Source organism: Corapipo altera, unplaced genomic scaffold (genome assembly GCF_003945725.1).
Source record: "Corapipo altera isolate COAL_440 unplaced genomic scaffold, ASM394572v1 2b, whole genome shotgun sequence".
Classification (NCBI taxonomy): domain Eukaryota; kingdom Metazoa; phylum Chordata; class Aves; order Passeriformes; family Pipridae; genus Corapipo; species Corapipo altera.
The window spans coordinates 24105262-24127338 of NW_020884874.1; the positions used below are offsets into that span (position 1 = coordinate 24105262).

Sequence of the window (22077 nt, forward strand, 5' to 3'; positions counted from 1 at the left end):
ACTGTCTGGAAAACAGTAGCTTTATTTCCCACAAAACTTTAAAATGTCAATAATTCATTTTTTGTCCTGCAAGGAACAAATGTGAGAGGTCCTGGGTTTTTGGGTTGTTGGGTTAAAAAAAAGGAAAGAAGAAGAGGGTAACAATGAGTCCACAATAATCAGTGCTATGGTTCAGGTTTTTTCTCAAATTGGTTGGCAGGAACTTTCACTTGTATGTACACCCGTCTCAGACAGAGTCATAGTTCCTGACATACAGAGCATGCCTGTGCATGTTTGTCCCTTCTGAGTCTCCCTATCCTCCTCCTGCTCTCTAATTCCTTCATTATTCGTGTGTTGGTTCCAGCAAAAGAAGTGGAAGGAGGCTGACTTTGCAGGTCAGTGTCTGTTGTTTTACTGTGCCCACCTCTGAGGCATGCCTTTCTCATGCTGTTAAACTGCTATGGGATATATGTTACTTTCTCTTTCTGGACCTGAGAACATTGCATGAAAATATTTCACTTGCCTTTTTACAAGCTTTTTTTTTTTTAAATCTTCATGTTAATTTTGGCTTTTGTGGTCTCTGAGAATAGACTACAGCATGCCTGTATTTTGCCAGATCTGTCCTTGTTTCTCTTGGGCTCAGGAATGTTGTCCAGACAGATCTGGAGGATGTCTTGTGTTGGTTGGACATTTAGAGATATAGGATAGTCCAGTTGGTACTGCTCCAGTACAGAGTAAAGCAGCTCTGCATTAACATTTAGAAGCTGAGTTTGTGTGTGAACTGGGAGGCTGGATAAGGCACCTATTTAATTACTTAACAGTAAGAGTGATACATCTATTGTGTAGAGCCCGAGGGTCACTTTTCTTTTGCTAATAAAGTGGTGTGGTTGTTATCACCACTTTCCTAACCAAATCCCAGCTCTGGTGATCACATCCTGCTTGTCAGTGCTCCCTCGGGGGCTAGAACTGCAGAAGCTGCTTTGGTTCCTCCCCTGATCACCTTGCACAGGGACATGGTGGGTTCTGCTGGAGAGCTGACGTGCTCCCCATACAGCTCTGCTTTGGTGGCAGGAGACAATGTCTGTGTGTGTCAGGGCTGTGCTCATACCCAAATCACAACAAAGTTTGACACCGAGTTCCTTAAAAATTCCCAGTGTGGTGATCAACACTTAGCAGCATCAAGGTCTGGTGGGAAATCTCTTTCCACAGCTCAGCCAGGGTGAGGGTCTGCCATTCCTTTGGGACACATCTGGAAGTCCAGGCATGATTTGAATTGGATGAGTTTCATGAGGCTGAAGACAGTTCGTAGTGAACTGTGTGAGTGTTGCTGGACAGAGGAGCACCTACCTTTGACAAATCTGCAAAATAAGTTTTACTGCTGGAATTTTTCATGCTCCTTTTCTCAAGTGAGCAAGTGAACTTGTTTAGTAAACATAGAGACAACATCAACCATGTTCTTTACTATACAAACCAGAAAATTAAAATCTCAATTTGATTTTTTTTGTAAGGGCAGTTGTTATATATAGGTAACTAAATAAAATTAAGTTTCAGTTAAAGCTCCCAATTGTACTGTACGTACAATTCAGTGACAAATGAACAGCTTATGGGTTTTGTTGTTGTTTCTTCTTTCTAAAAAGTAATAAGATTTGCATTCAGAATATCTGAAAATAGTCTTACGATTGCACTAGTTATCATAAAGATGGTGCTTGGGAACAAAAGAAGATTTATGAATTCTTTCATAAAATTACACCTGTGAGGAATTTTAATTTGTGGTGCAATTTCTGTAGTATTATTCAATTATCAGTTATTTATGTGTTCAAGTGGCAGCAGTACATCTTTTAAAACAAACAGCAACTCACCACTATGGTTACATGTGCAGTTATTGTAACTGTCTGGAAATTACCTGTGCTGGCAAAGAACAGCACAGCCATATGAGAAATAACTTTTGACATTACAAAATGTGTTCTGTATTACAAATTGGAATTTATTATTTGAATCTGGTTTTAAATCAGTCATTTACTTTGTTCTCACAGGAGACTTAGCCAGAGGCCTACAACTGAAGAGCTAGAGCAAAGAAATATCCTGAAGCGTAAGTATTTTATTCAGGCTTCAGCTAGTATTTACTTAGGAAATGAGCATGTGTTGGATTCATATGGAAGCCCGTAATTGTTGCTGCAGTATTGGATCCATAACCGGAGAGAAATTATGTTCTAGAAAATAATGTGTCAACACTAGATTTATATACTAACCTGTAACTGTGGCCGTGAAAAGAGCATATATTCAATATGCCAAATTTTGCTTGTCACAATCCCACTTCTTGAAGGTGGTCCCAAAAGACCAGGAATGATTTAGATACCCCTTAGAAGTAGTTCTAGGCCGGTTGACTTTCCACCTAATTTTTATGAGGAGGAGGAGGGAATATCAGTAGGAGGCAAAGGTGGGATGTAAGGGCAGAGGTTGGAAGGAGGAGTAGAAAGAGGTAAGGCAAAGTGTTCAGAGGAAAGACAATAGGTATGTGCCGAGTACTTCAGCATGCTTGCCTTCATATTCACTTTTGACATAAATGTCTTCTGTACTGAAACCTTCATGAGACATTCTCACCAAATATCTTCCCATTTATTAAATCCTTCCTTAATATCCCTGGTGAAAAAAAAGTCTTTAATTCAAATAGTCAAGGGCAGAGGAATGAAGTACATTAGGTGTTTATACCTATTCTCCCATTTACTTATATTGGTTTTGTTCTTAGGCTGGCAAACTCTTCAGAACAGGAAGTTTTTGTCTTCCTTTATGAATCTTTCCATAATATGGGTGTTACCTAAACACATAGTGTAGCAGTTGCCATGCCCAGTTCCATCTAGCCCTGTATTCATTCTACGGGAGTAGCTAGTATTTGATGGTTAAGTAGAAGAAATAAATGAAGAAAATGCACATGCAAGGCTTTCACACATACCAAAAAAATAAAAAAATTCAGCTATTCTTAGCACATGAGAACTTTTCACACCTCATGAAAGAGAAGGAATAATGCTGTTATTTCCAACAATTATTCAGAAGAGTTGTGCAACCCTGATGTGCAGCATGGTAATGGAGGGAAAGAAAATGGGCTGTTTGCCTGACAGCATCCAGGGACTGATGACTCGGTCACTTTATCAAGCCAGCAAATCAGAGGAGTCAGCAATTATTGGCTTTCAGGCAACCATCCGTGCTAATAAAATCTTACTGCTGTTGTACAAGCTCTCAGATGTCAAATAGCTCCATGTCTTATTGAAGAGGGAAGCTACAGTTCATGTGTGCACAAAAAAGGGGTCATGGCACTCCTTTGTGTGAATAGACTTCCTAATGTGAATAGACTTCCTAAAACTGTAATTTCTGAACCTATAGATTGCATAGATAAATAAAGATAAAATTTGAAATATGAATATTTTTTTAAATCACAGATTGCTCATGCTAGACTATGTGAGAAAGGTAATTCCAAAACATCTTTGGTGGGCCAAGATACGGCCATTGAGCTGGGAGCACCAGCTGGGCTCCCTTATTGCCCCTTCGGTCTCGTTTACCTAGTAGCAAACCTGCAATGTATTTAATATCACTTTTGCCAATGTTTTTTCTATTCACTGATTTTGCAATAAGTAGCTCAAGACTTGAAAGCAGTTAATAGATTTCTTCTCCTGTTTCAGCTTGTTTGCTTTAAGCTTTTGGCAGTGTACCAAGCGTTACACTCAGTGCCTCCCGCTGTCCTCCCCTGCTGCTGCCGAGGGGCTGTCTTAAATAGGCAAGGGAGAGCAAAAAATACAGGCTGGGGAGCAGAATGATAAATCACAAAAAGTCACAGAGTCCTTGGCGAGCACATGGAGAATACAAAACTGCTTTTTGCTCATCTCTGAGATACAAAATATTTCAAGTTGAAAATGATCTGTAAAAAGCAAAGTGAACCAAAGCAAGCCAGGATTTGTGGTGACAGTCTGACTCAGAGCCCTTTGAGGGTGCAAGTTCTCTCTCAGCCCTAAGGCACTCATATTTTAAATCAAAATTATTGCATTCCCTTCCTGTGGATCATTTGAAAATGTTTACATGTCTTAAATGCCTTTGTTGGTGTAGTCAGCTTTTGTGAGTAAGTTGGGATTTCTTTCATAAAGTTTCCTTCTTCCTATTTTTAAGCAGTGGATGGGGAGGAGGGGTTATATTATTGCATGTATATAAATTGCAGCTAAGGGGAAGTATTGTTTTGAGTAATATTTATCATAGACTTTGAGGTTACATTAAGTGGTAAAGGTCCAAATGTTTACTTCAGAATTAAGTTCAGCCCAAATCGTCTAAGAGGTTAAAAAAAAAATCTGTATTTTTTTCTCTTTTTTTTTGTATATCCAGTTAGTGAGGAAGTCTGTTTTGCAAGAAGTTTTGTTTTGATAATATTACCAGATAAACCAGTTACTGAAAATCCTGTTTCCAAGTACGATCACAAGGCATTGCAGGCGGATTTCTATAAAAACTGTTTGAATAAAACTATCTAGACTTCTGAGACTTCCCATACTAAAACAAAGTTATGATAACTGAAGAGTCCACTTGAAGGAATACATAAAGCCGTGTGTTTTTTATAAAGACAGGTTTCTTGTGTACTGGCTTTGAACCAACTGTATTTATAGTATTGCAGTATGGCAAAGAAACTTTCTAGTCTTCCAAGAATTTCAGATTAAGATAACTGTATTTTTTTCCTGTATTGGTAAAGGACAGTGAACTTCATGTACAGTGCACCTGCATGCCTGCCAGTAGTGGCTTTGTAGAAGACAGGATTTGAAGACAGCTTTATAGAAAACTGGCTTTAGCTCTCAGTGCTAGTTAAGAAATATCAATGTAAAATCAGGAAAGAGAAACCACTTTGTGTGTTTCAGAGCACTGCGAGGAGCAAGTGCTTTGTTTGTCTTTTCTTTCTCTTTCCCTAGCAAGCCCACATAGAAGTCTAAACATAGCTAATCCCATAGGGACACAATGGAAAGTTCAGTACTCCAGGAGTACTTTCTGGTCAAGAACAGAACAGTCCTCGGGCAGGAAAAATTCTGTTTTCTCTTTTCCCCTTCTGCTGCAAAACAAATGTCCCAAAGAACAAAAGGTGACTAAATTTAATATGGCAAAAGTTGCAGGAGCAATAAGGTATAGATGCCAGGGAGGCTGCTGGTTTGACTTTGGAGAGTGGATTGTTTAACTTGATGGCCACAATAAGTGATGATAAACAAAATTGTTTCAGTTAGGATTCAGAACCCAGTTTGACCTCTTAGGAGGTGCAGGCAGGGAAGGAGGGAAGCCTTAGTTTTGCTGGGATCTAACCAGAGACTTCTGGAAGCAAAGGGCGCTTGCTAGGCTGGTCCTTTGCCAATAAGGCAGCAGTGGGACATCTGAGGAGGGGATTTGCAGCTGGGAATGCTGTGTTTATATTTTCTTTCTCCACACTACACAGATTAGATCTGCTTTTAAGGTGGAAAGCAGAAGTGTGTTTCTGTGCATTAATGTGTTCCTGTTTGGGCAAGTGAGTCACCTGCAGCCAGATCTTGGCCCTCTGGCTGGAATTTTCCACAATACCTGAAGGAACCAGGAGCACCAGACCCATTATTTTTAGCATCACATATCTTCTTAACTCATTACAGCAACTTTCAAAACTTTTACCTTAAAAGACCAAAAATACACTGTAGATTTTACTGTTTGTAGGAATTTGTATCCAGGCAGTGTTTCTGTAGCACCAGGCTTAAAGCAATGCTCTGCCCAGCGGGCCAGAGGTGGGAAATTGGTGCTTTAGGCATGAGTCAGAGCCAGAGACAGAGGCTTGTTTGCCAAACAACAGATTCAGTAGATTAGCAGCAACCACCAGATTTCAGTCCATTTCCTTTAGCTCTTGAGTTTTATTCCTAGAAGTAAACCAACTTGAATGTATAAAATACATCCTGTCCCCGGACCTCTCACACAGAAGACTATCTGTTCCCCATGGGTTTTATCCCTCCTGCTTTGCATCAGGAGTGACGGAAGGGCCTGATGCCTCCTGTTGGTATTGTCCTCCAAAAGATGGGCTGCCAGCTCTCTTTGACAGCCTGTTCCAGGACCTGCCTCGACCTCTGCCCAGCAGCTATAATGACGGCCTTGCATGTTGCCTATTTTTGGATGTTTTCCCTTGTTCAGTTGTCCCTTTGTGCAATCATCTGGTACCCACAGGGAGGTAGCTTTACAGCTTGGCATAGGCAGCTAACCTTCAACCTTCCTAAATGTCCAGACTAACTCTTTTACGGTATTGTATCCTCCCTCAAAATATAGAAAAACAGTATTTCAGGTGACCATGCTGTTGGTAGTTCCTTAAGGTATGCATTAAGCAGTCTGAGCCCCTATTTCTTACATGAAGCAGCTTGTTGCTGCTTCTTAGGAGACACTGTGGTTTAGATAGCAAAGAAATGTCAAGATATGAATAATGCACAATATATTTTATGAATTAAGTTAAGGAAAGGACAGTACAGTGATGTGTATATTCAGCTGCTTTTTTTTTTTGCTATGTCTGCTACTGAAGAGTTTCCAAGGTAGACCATTCATGAAGGGACAAAATTTTTTATGTCAGATGATTCCCAGGTGAATGGAACCCCAGATTAATAGTTTGTGTTTAATTACCTCAGCTACAAAGTCTACTGATTGCAAAGACAGGATGTTTAAACAAAAGCCTGCAGATGATTTATCTGTCCTAAAACAGCTAGAGAGCTTTCGATTTTTTTTTTAGGTGAGGATTTTATGAAAAGAGTTCTCATTTAGAGTCCAAAGTCCTTAAATATACCCAATTTGTTTATTGATAGATATATTAATTAAAAAATTAAAATGTAGATTAATCTATAACTCTTCATTCTTCAGTTTTAGTCCATTTACAGTTCTTCTGTGGAAACAGGCCATCAATTTCTTTTCCATTTAAGAGAAAAGTTATTAATAAACCATAAATTACATCTGTGTTTCAGTATCTCAGTAAAATCACCACCAGTATGAGATCCAGCCTAATCCTGGCAGGAAGACTGTGAGATTGCATCTTGCTCTTGGAAACCTGGGTTGGTGTTGGACGCTTCTCACAGAGCAGATCTTGGGCTGGCGTTGCCTTTTTCCTACTGTATCTTTCTTCTTTTTCATTTTAATAATTTGTCCTCTTCTCCTTTCCCTTGTATTTTTCTTCTATGAAAGCCTTTGAGTTAGCAAAGGAAATCTGCAAGTACCACAAGGTATCTTGTTGTAGCATTGCCTCCAGTGTGTAAGTCATGATACACAAACTCTTCTGTAGCCAGGTTACCTATAGTAACATAGCAAGCTGGACATGGGAAACAGGGCAAATATGACTATACTAGGATTTAAAACTGCCTTTTCATCTGTACAAGTTGGCTGTATCCAGAGCAAATTAATTCCTTTAAATTTATAGTTACCCTTGAACTATAATGTGGTGTCCGTAATCCTAAACTGTGAATAAAACAGGATCAAAATTTTAGGGATGTCTCTAGATAGGATATTTCACAATATAACCATCAGAGGTGGACTGAAAGGGCAAATAATATTCTGCAAAGTGTACATCAATCTAGAAAGATGCTAAGCCCATATGAACATATCTTTGTAAGCGTGCTTTTCACTGACAATCAAGAAATCAAGTTTGGTTAGCACAGAAATTTGTTAAAACCACATTTTAGTCACATGCCCAAATACATTCCAAAAATGCACGTGTATATTTGTGCTGTACTCATTCATATGGTACAGCCAGTGGCCCTTAACCAAGAGGGCTTGGGTGCTGAATCTTATGCCCCCATTATAAAACCAGAAAAAAAAAATTAAGTAATAAAACCAGTTTGCACTAACAAATGACAGTGAAACAAATCTCATTGATTCATTGTGTCCTGTAGCAGTAGAAGACGCTTGTCTGATTTAAATAGTCAGAGCAAACTTTTTTCTTGACACTTATGAATAACTAGACTCTCACTCTAAAGTCAAGAGATGGCATGTTGGAAGTAAAAGCAACAGTGAGTTTTTTGTTAGAATAATTAACTGAAACATTAGGCAGCTCTTTCAGGGTACGTGCTTGCTGATGCACAGAAAGGAAATGACAGGCACCTCCTCTTTGCTGTGCTCGTGACCCACAGTTGACTTGAGATCTCTACAGAATCAGCGGAAATGCGGATAGGGAAAAGAATGAGAGCAAACAAAAGCCAAAAAGCAGACAACATATGCAGCACCAGCCAGAAATATGAGGAAATATGACCAAGGACTTAAAGTTCTGAAGCTTTCAACCAACAGATATACATTATGTGCAGTTATAATACTTAAATATTCACTCCTTTTTATCTCTTCTGAAAACAGAGAAGAATGAAGAAGAAGAACAGGAAGCCAAAAGAGAAATAAAACGTAGACTCAGTAGAAAGGTGATTATGTGTTTTTTGTATTGTGTATTCGTGTACATAGAATTATATTTTATAAGAGTCTAAAAATCATTGTGTAGACATTGCTACAAATGTCCATCAGTCATGTCCCCAGATTAGAAATCTGCTTAAAAAGCAGTACAAGCCAAATCCATCTTGGGGCAAACTCCATCCTGTCCAGTTTCCCACACCTGGAAAAGCATACAGAGTCTGGCCATGCTTAATATTTGTCTGTGTAAGCAGGGGAGATAAGTGACACGTTTCCTCTGTGAGCTGTCACATATGTTGGAGGGCAGCCACACCTGTAGATCTTAGAGCAGTGAAGGGGGCAGCAAAGCAGTGTAAGCTCTACAAAATCCCTTCACCGATCTTCTAACCACATTGGTGGTCCTAGCTTCTGCAGGTGGGATCATGCTCATTGTCCCTGGAAATGGAGCAGTTATGGGTCTGCTGTTCTGGGACAGGATGTGGGGAGTTTTTATAAGTGTCTCTAGTCTGCTCTTCTCTGCAAAAATACAGTTTCCTTAATATGATCATCCTTAGTTAATTAAAGTGAATATTGTTTGAGGTGAGTGAAACAATTTGGCATCATAATGACCCCCAGATGGTCAAAACCAATTTTTTTAGTTAGGCAGGTAGTTCCAAATCCTGCTTATTTCAGTATTACAGTTTAACACAGCAAACTGTATAATCATTGATGCAAATGGCCTAGTGGAGTAAATGCTGTGACAGTTGCAAAGTCACAATTAATATTCCAGGGATAACTGTCATGATTCCCTGTGACCTGCCTGACGAAGACTATTTTTATGATTGAAAAAATTAGGTTGTGCTGCCTCCCCATTCCTGTGCAGCACTCCCGGGATGGTGCCTTTTTATAGACACCTGAAAGTGACCCTATTTAGAAATACCATTAAAGTTCTCTTGAGATTACATCATACCCTCGGCTTTTATTTTACTTTATTTCATCTTATTAAGTGTATTATTTTCTGCCTCTTGCTTACAGCTCAGTCTGAGGCCTACAGTGGCTGAACTTCAAGCAAGAAGAATCCTTCGATTTAACGAGTATGTGGAAGTCACGGATTCTCCAGATTATGACCGTCGTGCTGACAAGCCTTGGGCCAGGTTAACTCCTGCAGACAAGGCAAGGGACAAATGTAGATTATAAGAAAATGTGAAAATGCTTGCATCTGTTACTTTTGTGGAGCTTTCCTCTGATTTACATTCTCTTGATGCCAGCATCACAAATGACATCTGCTGGAGACAGCAAGATTGTCATGATACTATTGCTTGCAGATAAGAAAACCCACTCAGGTGCCCACTAAGAGCATATTTGCCACCTCTGTTATGACAGTTCAGCCTAGAATTTCTAAGCTTTTTTCCTAATTTTTCTAATTTTTAAATCCTTGCTAAACCAGAAAAATGCTTAGCAAAGGTGGCCCTGACCTGTGGAATTGAGGCGAATTCTGCCACTGAGAGTTACTTTTGCAACTCATTTGAGTGCAAAAAGGTAGAAGCTGCCTCATCCTCCTCAGGGATCTTGGCCACAACAACCAGTGCAGGAGCTGACTGTGTGCATGCAGTGCAACTTCATGGGAAATTTGCCCCTAAAATGTACAGCTTATAGTTCCTCTACCTAACTACAAAGGATGAGACAAAAGATACTGTGACTCTCATTTAAAAAGAGATCAAAGATCACCATAAAATACTCTTCCATTTCCATCCTATACCACTTAATAGGAAAAGAACTTGAAAAGGAAAGCTGTAGGATTTAGGTAGCAAAAAGTACTGGCCCTTTTAGCAATGGATCTGAACCTACTTTTATGGAAGTCCGATGAGATATGCTTGACATGAAAAGCAATATGTGCAAGCACTCACTGTCTTTTAGCTCAACATGGTGAAGCACTAATTTTATTTCAGCTTGTATTTTTTAATATTAATATTAAAAAACTGCCAGCTCATCTGACAATCAAATGAGAATCTCATATCAAGTCAAGGTGGAGACATTAAAAATGTAGCCAGAAGTGTTTGTATGTGTTGTTTCTGGGAGGTGCTGAGCACTCTCTAATCCTCACAATAGTGTGTGGGAGATTAGAACACCCAGCTCCTCCACTTTGACCTGAGTCCAGCCAGGGTACGCTGAAGTATTAAAAACAATGGAGTTTTCTACCTGCTTCAGTAGAGCAGTTTTTAATTTCAATTAACTTTGTAGTGAACAGGTGCCCAGGGCTGGTTCTGTGAGCCCCATGTTTGTTGGCCTTAGCAGAAAGGCATACCCAGGGTTGCCTGGAAACTCCTTCACCCTTTTTTTTTTCCCAGGGAAGTCATTCTTCTAATTCCAGTGGGAGCAGAAAATTGTACTGTAACTATATTAAGAAGCTGGAGCTCTAGTGTCTTTCCTGCTGATTTGGTGCTCAGAAATTGCTGCCCCTTTCCTAGCTATAACAGCAGTTTCATGTAAGCATTCTGTTGTGGCTAAACAGAACCATCCCCTGCTTAAAATGAAGTTTCTCATTTATGAGACTGCAGTCTGGTGATGCTATAATTCTATCATGCTGCTTGCCTGTTCTTCATTGAAAAGATACACACCAGATGACATTTCTTTAGGGCTTAATGAAATGGTACTGTCTTTATTTAAAATAGTGAAAGAAAAGTGTAAGAATAAACTGCCATTTCCTTTCACAGTAAAGGTAGGAAGGCATGTGGCATAGAAATAAAACCCCTTGTAGTATATTAGAATATTTCAGAAATTGTATTTATTACATGATGAAGTAAATTGCTTATCAGTCTCTTAACATAAGCAACAAAGCATTTACAGATGCACTGAATTTTTGCTGGTCCTCAGTATCTGCCAGCTGAAAACACAAGCCTGAAATGTCCAAATATTTCATGTCACTTTACTTAAAACTAATCAAACTAAATGACTAATTCCACTTTAAAAAAATTGCTGTTCATCTTGCATTCCTGAAGACCTGTCTCCAGTGGGGAGATAGAGAAAAGGCCCCTGCTGTGTGCACAGTGCCTGTGCAGGTGGAGTGACTCACCAGCTCCTCAGGGGCTGTGCCTAGAGATACAACCCCCTCCTGGCTGCACATTCATCAAGTGATTGCAAAGTAACCCAATCCCTTGCCCATTTTTGTCTGTAGGAAGTGCCGTATTTCATATTTCGGCGGGGGCTTGGTTCACCCATTGAAGTAGATTTGGTGTTTCTTTGTTTATTGTTGGTGCTTGATGATTTGGGTTTCTTTGTAATGTAAGACTGCTTCAAACAACTGTAATTGAAAAAAGTAATTCATGTTGATGATCAGAAATGTGTGAGAGCTGTGGATTATAGTAAGGGAGACTTGAAATGGGAACTGTAAGGAAAGTGCAAAAGGTTCCTTTCATATTCATTACTTTCCTTAAAATTCGTATTTCTTACAGTTGCATATATCATTATTGTTTATTAGGCAGCAATACGGAAAGAGCTGAATGAATTTAAAAGCACAGAAATGGAAGTACACGAGGAAAGTCGGCAATTTACCAGGTGGGTGAATCCCTCTTCTTGCATAAGTGTGAGACATGGGCATGACAGCAACCCTCTGCCTTTCTGCAAGTCCTCTGCAGTTGTGTCATGATTTGTATGGATTCCTACCATGAGTCCCCTTGAATCTCATCAGTGATTCTGTTAGAATTCCCAGTGATTCTGTTAGAATTCCCAGTGTTGCTGATGCCATCTCTAGTTGGTACAGCAGTGAAGGTGACTGCAATGGATTGGTTGCAGAGAAAAAGATTGTTTGGGGCATCTAAAAAATAGTCCTTTGAAAGAACTCAGTGGTTCTCACAGATAAAGTTAGTAGTCCTCAAGCACACAAAAATAAAGGGATTTCCTTCTCTGGCAGCACTCCCTTGCTCATGAAAGTATATATTTTTGTAGATGCATTTGCTAAGTGAAAACTAGATGATGTGTTGAACTTCAGAAAAGCTCGCCAGTGTTTTGACAAGCTTTCTAAGGGTCACCTGGGCGCCTGGCAGCAGTTTCTGGGGAACAAGATAGATTCCCTTTTTGCCACTTCTTATCTGTTAATCTGGATTTGTTTTGTTCTCTGCTTTGGATAACACCAAATTGTTGTCTGAAGCATTATTGTTTTCAAGAGCTCTGAAGTGTCCATAGTTTTTAGCAGGCCTTAAAATTTGGCAGTTATTCCTAGGGGGAGGGAAACATTTCCTGTCATCCCCGTGGCATGTGTTCATGCTTCTTGGAAGTTACAAAGGCTGAAAACGGATACCAGCAAGCAAAACTTGATGTTAGGATCAACCAACATTGCGTACACAGTATTATTGTCTTTGCTTCTACAGAGAATTAAGTCAAATAAAAATAATTGTCTAAGACTGCATCCTTTCTGTTTCCTGTTACTGTTTCAACTAAACTCAGGATCCAAGCTAGGGATCCTAGTGTGAACCTTCTAATTTAAGAGTGTGTAACAGGAAAATTCAAAATGGGATATGGATGTTTCGTGCCTCATCTGCTTCGTTGCCTGATTTCACAACTTCAGTGATTCCTTTCTCACCAAAACATGGATATTTTTTTTAATAATAATGTAAAGTTACTTCTGTGTAGATACAACATGAACAAAATCATTTTCAGAAAATCAAACCAGTTTCACAGGCAGCAAACCTAAGCCAGGAGATGAACCAGGAGGCAAGGTTTTAATTTAGTGTCACATTCTGACCATTAGAAAATGTACTTTTCAAACATGGAGATGTATATTTTCATTTGGCTTCTGATGTAATTGTCTCTTCAGCTACTAGGTAGTGTATCTTTCTCAGAATATATAAAAATACTGCTTTTTTAAAAAAGGACATCCCAAGGTAGAGAATAAAAATAGCAGGTATAGAAACCAACTCCCTGCTTACATTGTTGTGTTTCCTGAGTTGCACTGCAATATCGAAGCATAAGTAACAGATAGGCATGAGTCATACAAAAATAATGGGATATTTTTTCATGAGGTTTGAAAACAGTTGAGACTTATTACAATTGGATTTTGGAAAGCTGAACCAGGAATCCAGTGGAGTGACAAACCAGTTAATTTTTTTTTTTTTGAGGAGGGCCTTGGAAAATGGAGCAAAAAATAGGCACAGCCAAATAATGGTAAATATAGGCAGTGGTTCCATAGGGTCCCAAAAGAATTTCAACATGAGAGAAGTCAGGTTCTCTGTTCCCTCTCCACCCTCCTTTGTTTCACTGATCATTTTGTGGAGTCACTGCACGGAAGTCAGAAGAGTAACACTAGAAAAAGCTAATTAAGAGCAAAATAAGGTGCAGATGTTTTAAGTCAATTGCAATTTCGAAAATAAAAAGAGATCCCATTTCCTCTGGGACCTCTCATTAAAAATTATGTAGTTTCTGCTACATTTGGATTGATAAAAAAAAGTGATTTAAGAAAACCATAGACAGAAGCCTCTAGGTAGAGAGATTGATTCTTTCCAAGGAGATCACTGAAATAATGCAAACCAAAAGGCACTTGCATTGGCAGCTGGTTAACAAAGCCTTTTTCATAAAGTTCTGTGATAGAATGAGACAACAAAGCTGCTTACTAAACAAAAAATAGTTTATAGGATATGGTTTCCTATATTATTACAGATTAAATATAAGATGCTTTAATATTCTAATTAGTACTTACAACATATTTGAATTGTTAAAATTTTATTTTAAACATGGAAAATTAAAATTGTTCATCATTTACAGCAATGACTGTCAGTTTAACTGTTTTTCTACTTCTAGTAATTTAGACTGATTCTTTCTGTTATTTCATGGGAGAATCCAAGAAACCAAGTTTCTAAAAATAAATAAATAGAAGTTTGGAAAGAGGATATTAGTTAATGAAGTGTTTCTAATGGAAATGCTATATATAATCCACTATATCGTTCAACACAAATACAAAAACCCCTGTCTTTATTGCAATCCACTGTACCTTCACTTAGCAGATGAGCTGCATACTTATGAATGTCAGCTTTTGTGTACATCTCCTTTATTTGAGAAATGCATCCCTGTATTATACTGAATCAGCTTGTAATGTGGGGTAATGTGTGGCTTGTTTTCTCTTCTCTGGAACTGTTAAGAGAAAATGTGTCAAACAAAAACTTAGGTAAATCCACTGTATTACGTGCGTCATCACCTGTGCCTTTTTTCAAGCTGTTGCATATTTTACTACTTCATGGACAGATACATTTTATAAGCCATTTAAAGAGATATTTATGTCTGGTGATAGATACATTGAGAACCTGATACTGGTGTCCTTCTTACCCTTTTGCTTGGATTCATTACATTTAAGATGAGTTAGAATTTCAATTGCTGTAGGTTCCTAACTTATTGTAGAAAAGGTTGGTGACACCTTTTAGAGCAATCCATCTCTCTAGCCATCATACAGGCAATCTGGAGCAATGTACATGCTCTACTTAAAAGCCTAAAAAACAGTGAGATATATTTGGGCCTTCATGTGCCTCAGCTGATAATAGGAAGAAAGCATCTGCAGTGCTATAAAAGTTGTTGCATACTTTAAAAAAATGCAACCTTTTTTTAGCCTTATTTTGCACAAGGATTAAAGCCCAGAAATTTAAGTCTTATGGTTTATCAAAGCTTTTCCCATAGTAGCTACTGTCATCCAAGTAGTGGATGCAATTATGGCTAAATCTATACTGGCAAACAAAACAGACTGGACACTGTTCTCTGGCCCTGAGGCAGGCTTGGCATAGCTTGAATTCATACAATTAACCTATCCCTCTCACCCCAAAACAGGGCAACGTCCCCCCATACCCAGCTTGCCTGTTGTCCTGTGCTGATGCCAAACACACCCAGGCAGTACCTGAAAAAGCTGGTTGACCCAAGCCAAACCATGCCAGGGACCACAGTGACAGGTTAATGGTATGGACAGACAGTGATACACCAGTGCTTGAGCCACACCAAATCCCTGTTTGGTTTTATAAGTAGAGACAGATGGACAGCAAGTGATAATAGGTGTGCCTCTAAACCCACACAGACCAGGAAAATCAGGAATAATTCCCTTTGGGCCAAAAAAGTAAACAGCTATGAGAGCAGGATGAGGATCAGGTTCATTTTCAGTTGAAATAATATAATTCCAAGTTTTTTAATTTATCTTTTCAGGTTTCATCGTCCATAACAGTTTGACCACATCCCATATTTCATGTAACAATTTTCTTTTGGGAAATCATTGCATCCTGAAGACCTGAGATTGCACTGGAACTTAAGTATGAGTGTGTGCTACAGTTTACCCTCACGTTAATGAAGAAAGTGGCCCTCATCTTTATCAATGGACAAATGATTTGTCGAGGAGGAGAACTCACGTGAAGCATTTGTCCATGTTCAGCCAGACCACAGTCTGTGGCTACCCCACACAGACAAGTTGGTGGACTTCTTCATCAGAGTCAGGAAGTGCTGAAGACAATCGCTTGAGAGCCTGCTACCAGGAACTCATCAGATTTCATAGGGTTGTGACTGAGGGTAACTACGAGGGAGGGGGTGTGTGAAAAGGACTGAGAGCTGGGGGAAGAGAGTCTTCGCTTGTCAGTCCACAGAGAAAAGTGGAATGGATGGAACTGCCTAATGATGCACAGTGGGAAGAATTATTTAAAGGAAAAAAAAAAAGAGTGTGTGAGCAACTGTGCATGTTTTTTTGGTTTTTTTTAGTGGCTGCAGCCTGTCTTAAAAAGACAGCAAACCATAAGACCTCATGTTATCAGTACTTTAGTGAAGAACTGTCATTTTCTTTGGTGCCAGTAAATACAGTTGCCAGAAATTAGTCCTAGTATAACTCATCTGTCTTTTTTAAAATCCCAATGTGCATGCTTCAGGAAAATACATTGAACAAGCCACATATTTTTTGTTTTTTAATGTTAACATACTCTGGATCCTCAGAAAGACATAAAGAGGATTTGAAGTTTGATAACGTTCAATGAAATGCTTCATGTTTAGAAACACTCTCTGCTGTCACTTGCCATTCAAACCAGAGGGATCATTATCTTTCTCATCATGGCAGGCAGTGGTGACCTCGACATCATGCCAGCATGAATCCAAAAGCAGAATAAAATTAGGCACAGAAGTCTTTGCTAGTATGCTTGAGGAGTGATTACTAATGTGACTTTTTCCATTTAAGGACTCTTGCATTGCTTTGAGGAAGAACTCCCAGATGATCAGTATGTCTTCAGCCAGTGGTCCTGTAAAAGTGAAGGAAAATCCTTGGAGTGTCTGCAGCCTGCTTTTGTTCAGTGTGAAGAATGCTTCTTAGATTTGTAATTTTTTATACTATCTTGAAATAGTATATGTGAATACAGTACTATTAAAATTAAGTGGTATGGAGTGTGAAAGGCAATACATGATTTTTCTAAGTTGGCCCAAAGGCCCATTAAAAAGCCCGTGGCATTGTTTACACTAAGAAATTTTCTGTCTTATATTAGCACTTATTTATCCTTTGATTAACGTACACAACATTTGGGGGGTGGGTCTGGAATTCACATATGCATACTTTTAATGCAGTATTACAGTATATTTGCTATTTATCCTTTCTAATGTGTGTACATATTACAATTTATTTTTGTCTTTTATGTGCCCTGTTCAGTTTTTAATTATGAAGTGTAAGTATTTCCTTTTCTGGCAATAAAAGATCTGTGTAGATGTGATTTTTACCTCAGTAAATCTGCAATAGATTCTTGTGGAATGTTTTTAGTTTATAAAATTGAAGGTTGTTGTTTCAGATGTCAGCCTAAAGGCAGAAAGGCGATTTGGTGGCTAAAATTAGATATCCCTCTTCAGTGCTATTTACAACAAGACCAGGTTTGCATAAATGGGGTGGATTATTTTAGCAAAGAGCACTTCTAATAACAGGAGAGTGTGTTCCAACAGCCGTCACTCTATTATTTTTAAAGAGATTGGTAAACCATTTTTAAAGAAGATTTTTATGACGTTAGGATCCCTTACATTTTAGTAAAAAATCTAATGAGGTACAAGGCCCAAAATATCAATAACCAAATAAAATAACCATCTACATGCTTGTAGCAAAGAAAAGCAAGCAGCACCTTCCTTTTTTAATGGAATCAATAAGAGCCATTAGGATTCCATTTGCAGAAAACAGTTTAGCTTCTGGGAGGCCCATCATTTTAAAAATATAGAAACACTACTTTGACATCAAGGAAGCAGTGAAAATGTATTCTTTGGCACTAAATCATGCAGGAATTATCAAGCCATTAGAGTTAAGGTTTGTCAGCAATTCTGGTACAATGCTAATTTTTATTTTTAGAATTTGATGAGTAAACTTAAAACTTACACTGTAATAGTTCTGCTTAAACTTTTTTTTTTTTGCTGATGTTGCCAAATTTAGAAATGTGTGTCCAAAATCATATAAAGGTCTACTATGTTGACTTTGAAGTATAAAACACAGTATTTCACTTCAAAGGAAACAAGTGAAGCAATTAAATAGACCTCAGTGTTGCCTTAATCCCATCAAAACACTTGAAAGCAGCCAAGATACTAAATGCAGAAGGATAACTGTTGCACAGGCAGAATAACTTGAACAAAAGTAATGTAAGACTATATATACTTTATATAAGACAGTAGCTCCTCTCACATGCCAGGGTACATATGGGTTACACAAGCAAAGTAAAACTTGTTCAACTCTTAGGATGAAGTTAAATACTTGACTTTGCAAGAACATATTCCTCTATTCTAGGCCTGGAGCATGGATAGAAAGTTATGTGCTGCCTTTTCATTTTAATAGTTAAAATGCAAAGGTGAGGATACCACTTCTGGCTTAGACTTCTTCAAGCTGCAATATGTCATAAGAAATGAGGATACTTAGGTGAGGTATCACTTAGGCTTTTCCTATCCTCCTTCGGGGGTTGGAGGTTTTTTTAAAGTATTCACTACAAGCCATTGCTAGAGGCAGAACACCAGCCTCGATGGAGATGCTGAGTTAATTTTTAATTTCTTTTTATTTTTATGATAATCAGATGCATTCTTTGACCCACAATTCAGCAAACTAATTAAGCAAATTTATGTAAGTGGACAAAGGGATTTGCCTTTATTGAAACTTATATAAAAATGTAGTATGCTTGCAGAATTAGAACTATAAACTATCCATTTTGTATTATACCCACACACAGACATAGAATTGTATATACTATTTTTATATTCTAAAGATCAACTGGCAGAAAAACAACAGCTGGAAAGTGTTATCCATGCAATAAAAAATAATGAGAATTTGGTATGTCACTATGAGAAGTGAAGCAAGTTTGCTTTACCTTATTGAGCTGCCTGAAGTCTGTTTCTGCTGCATCTCCTAGCCCTCCGTATCGATGATTTGAAAAGTCTTCAAGTTGCATCAACAGCCCATTGGAAATAATATGCCATATACTTGTCTATGGGGCCTCATGCCTGTTAGAAGATAAAAATCAGGATAAGTCCTGAGAAATTAATAAGTGAGTAATCCTTGAGGAAAAAATAAAAATATGCTGAAAAGGCAAAATAAAAATAACACTTTCCATGCGACACATAGTATAGTCCAGCTGGTTAATGGGGAGCAGTATGTTAATTTTTATCAAACTGGACAAATAATTTAAATATCATCCACAACATATGACCAACCTTACACGTATTATACCTGATGTTCCACAGAGTCATATACGAACTCAGATGTCTACAGCCATACAAAGAGAAAATTAGTAGCTTGAAGTAGTGGTTTCTGAAATTACCTCATATATCACATTTATCAGTAGAATCATGCATCATACCATGTTGCTGTGGGTGCAAAAGAATGGATGCTTAATCAAATCCTAATTTCTTCTTCACAGAAAAAATGTAAATGATTCTACAATGTCTCTTGTCTCTCTCCTTTCAGGTAATACATATTAGTCTTTTTAGCTGAAATACAGTCTACATGAATTTTCTCAAATTGTAATATATATGTTGACTCAACAAGTACAAAAAAAATTAAATGCTAATGATTACTTAAGCTAAATACCATTTCAACTGGTGATTTGAAACATGTTAGGACCAGGAGCACCATCTCTTCAAAATCACTGAAAGTATTCAGAGCCATTTGTAGGTCTACAACACTGCATTTATCTGTTGAGTTTATCATTTACCTACAGTTGTCCATGTCCCTTGCTGTGGTGGCCTTTCCTGACCTCTGATGTGGTGTGGGGCAGGGCATACCCACCACCTGCTCTGGCCACACTAAGTACCTCTTAGAGGAGCACCATAGCCTCAGTGTTGATATGTAAAAACCTTATCAGGTGACCACTTCTTATTTTTTAACTTGAAAACAAAATGAAAGCTGTGAAACAAAGGCATTAAAGTATCCCTGATATTAAGAAATTAGACCATTAGATCACTCCTTCCAGGTGAGATTAGTGCTTTGTTTCCTGCAGAAATGCTTCAAACTCAGAGCTGTAACAAGTACTACTACAGCTACATCAGAGAATTTGTTTCAAAACAGCAGTCAATTAACCTGACTATAAATTTAATCTGAGCCCTAATTTTGTATCATCATAAAGTGGGAGGAAGATCCAGCCAGCACAGACTAAAAATGTCTAATCTAGTCTGGCAGCCTGGGAATCAGCTGAAATCCCCTCATCGGCTGCAGCCGGCAGGGGTTGGAGCCAGGGTAGGAAGAGCCACACTATCACCTGGCTACCTAGCAGGACAGGTCTGTGTGAACACTGCTGGCATACTAAGCAGGGACTAGAATATCCACCCATGTTTTAATGTCTGTTAATCCTTTAATGATAAAGCAAACCAAGCTAAAAGCCTACGTTTGCATGAAACTGTCAGGCACACCCAAACTGCATCTTTTAATGCTTTCACATCATCTCTTTTTGGTCATTTCTTAAGGAGTTAAGACCTATGCCACTGCTGCAAACTAAAATAAAAACATACTCAGGGTGAAAAAAAAGAATAAACTTGCCTCCTGCCTTTACGGGCCACATTTAGTTCCATTATTGTTTCTCTCCGTATTCTTACTGTACAAAGCTCAGTGCAATGCTCACTGCTGGGACCTAGATTTTAATAGAAAAAGTGATTCTGAAAGCTTTTATTAGCTTGATGCAAAAATATTTTGAGGATCAAATTTTAAAAAAAAAGAAAAAAAGTAAATTCTCCAGAATAGCTTAAAGCTTCTATTTAACAGAAATCTGGGAAAAAAAAACAACACCAAAACTCATGGAAGCATATGTATAGAGAGAAAGGGAGAAAAGGAGTGAAATGAACATATTTTGCTGTAATATTTCTATTTATTAACTTTAATAATTAATAATTTCTTGTTTCACTTTGTCAGTTCACACCTTGTTTCAGGTTTTTAATGGCAATAGAGCTCATATGAACTAGATACAGCATATCACCAATATTTTCTAGGAGGTAAATATTGCATTGGATAGAACTGAAGAAAGTAATGGTATTCCCTGTATCTCCTTGTTCAATCATTAATTCTTTATATTAAAAAAGTCTTTCAATACTGTGTCAAATTCAACAATATTTGAACATTGTTATGATATAGTAAAATGTTGCTGAACAAATCTCTTCTTTCACTACTTTGTGTGGTGGTATACCGATTTGTAAACTTGCATAAATTTTGGAATTAAAGAAATACTGTGTTTTGGATTATTATTTTAGCGGGTGTGATTTCAAACAAAAATATATAAATGACTTGACTGAATGGGACTGTGTGTGCAAGGTGGGAAGGGTGTGGAGATGGCACGTGCTTAATTGCCTGCAACCATTTAAATAGCTTTTAAGACTTTTTTTTTTCCCTAAAAGAGAAATAGAATTCCATTTACAACCAAACTGTAAATCTGAGAGAGGCACAAGAATGCTGTAGACCACATTGCTGTACGCTCAGGAGCTAATAAATTGCATCCTCTCCCAGCATTTTACAGAATAGCTCGAACAGTAAATAAAGACCTTATTAGTATGCCATGCTTTGTAGATCCAAATGTACCTTAAACACGGACCACTCAAGAAGATGTATGCCTTTGGTAGAGCTGCAATTTGCCAGGGCAAGGTACTACTCAGTAGCAGGAATTGTTGCACACATCTCTTCCAATCAAGTCCACATGGATACCTCTGAGAGACGACTCCAGTAAGGAAGGTTGATAACCCCTCCACATCAGTGTTCCAGTAGTGTCTTCGGAGGGCCCAGTAAAACCAGAAGATTCTTATGAGTTGAATATACTGTAAGGCACCACAATCACCTAAAATGAAATTTTCACGTGAATTCATTGGAATTAAAATTTTACAGCATGTAATGGAGAGTATCACCTGTTAATATGCACTGGAACAGTTCTTAGACTTTATTGTTTCTATTAGTTTGCTTGGAAATAGAAACAAACTATGCTCAAAGTAACTTGCTTGAATTTCATTAAATGTTCCTATTTACAAGTAAGCTAAGGCAAACAAAATTCAAGCCTTGGTTCCCCATTGCCTGGCATGCTAGATAGTTACTGGTAACTACACAAAATGTATCTGAAACATTTTCAGCTTAGAATTCCTGTCTCTTTAAAGTGTACTTTCCACATTTCATTACTTTCAAAACATGTAAAGCTGTGGAGAATCAATACCAATAACTTTTCAGCTTACGGAGGGCATATTTTACATAACAATTGTAAAAAAGATGCATCTACCTATACTTTGGTAACTTGACTCAGT

General features: G+C 38.1%; 1 protein-coding gene across 5 annotated transcripts in view; it reads left to right on the forward strand.

The window, feature by feature from the left end:
• PHACTR2 (phosphatase and actin regulator 2) overlaps positions 1-21019 on the forward strand; it is a 134929-nt gene extending 113910 nt beyond the window's left edge. For 4 of the 5 annotated variants that reach the window (XM_027632772.1, XM_027632793.1, XM_027632787.1 and 1 more), the window contains 5 exons: positions 2013-2068; positions 8329-8390; positions 9391-9528; positions 11834-11910; positions 15529-21019. In XM_027632772.1, coding sequence (XP_027488573.1) covers positions 2013-2068; positions 8329-8390; positions 9391-9528; positions 11834-11910; positions 15529-15544 — 349 coding nt within the window. In that variant the 3' untranslated portion in view covers positions 15545-21019. Of the gene's footprint in view, positions 1-2012; positions 2069-8328; positions 8391-9390; positions 9529-11833; positions 11911-15528 lie in introns of those variants that run through there. The other variant, XM_027632798.1, reaches the window with a different exon arrangement.
• Positions 21020-22077: the final 1058 nt, after the last annotated feature.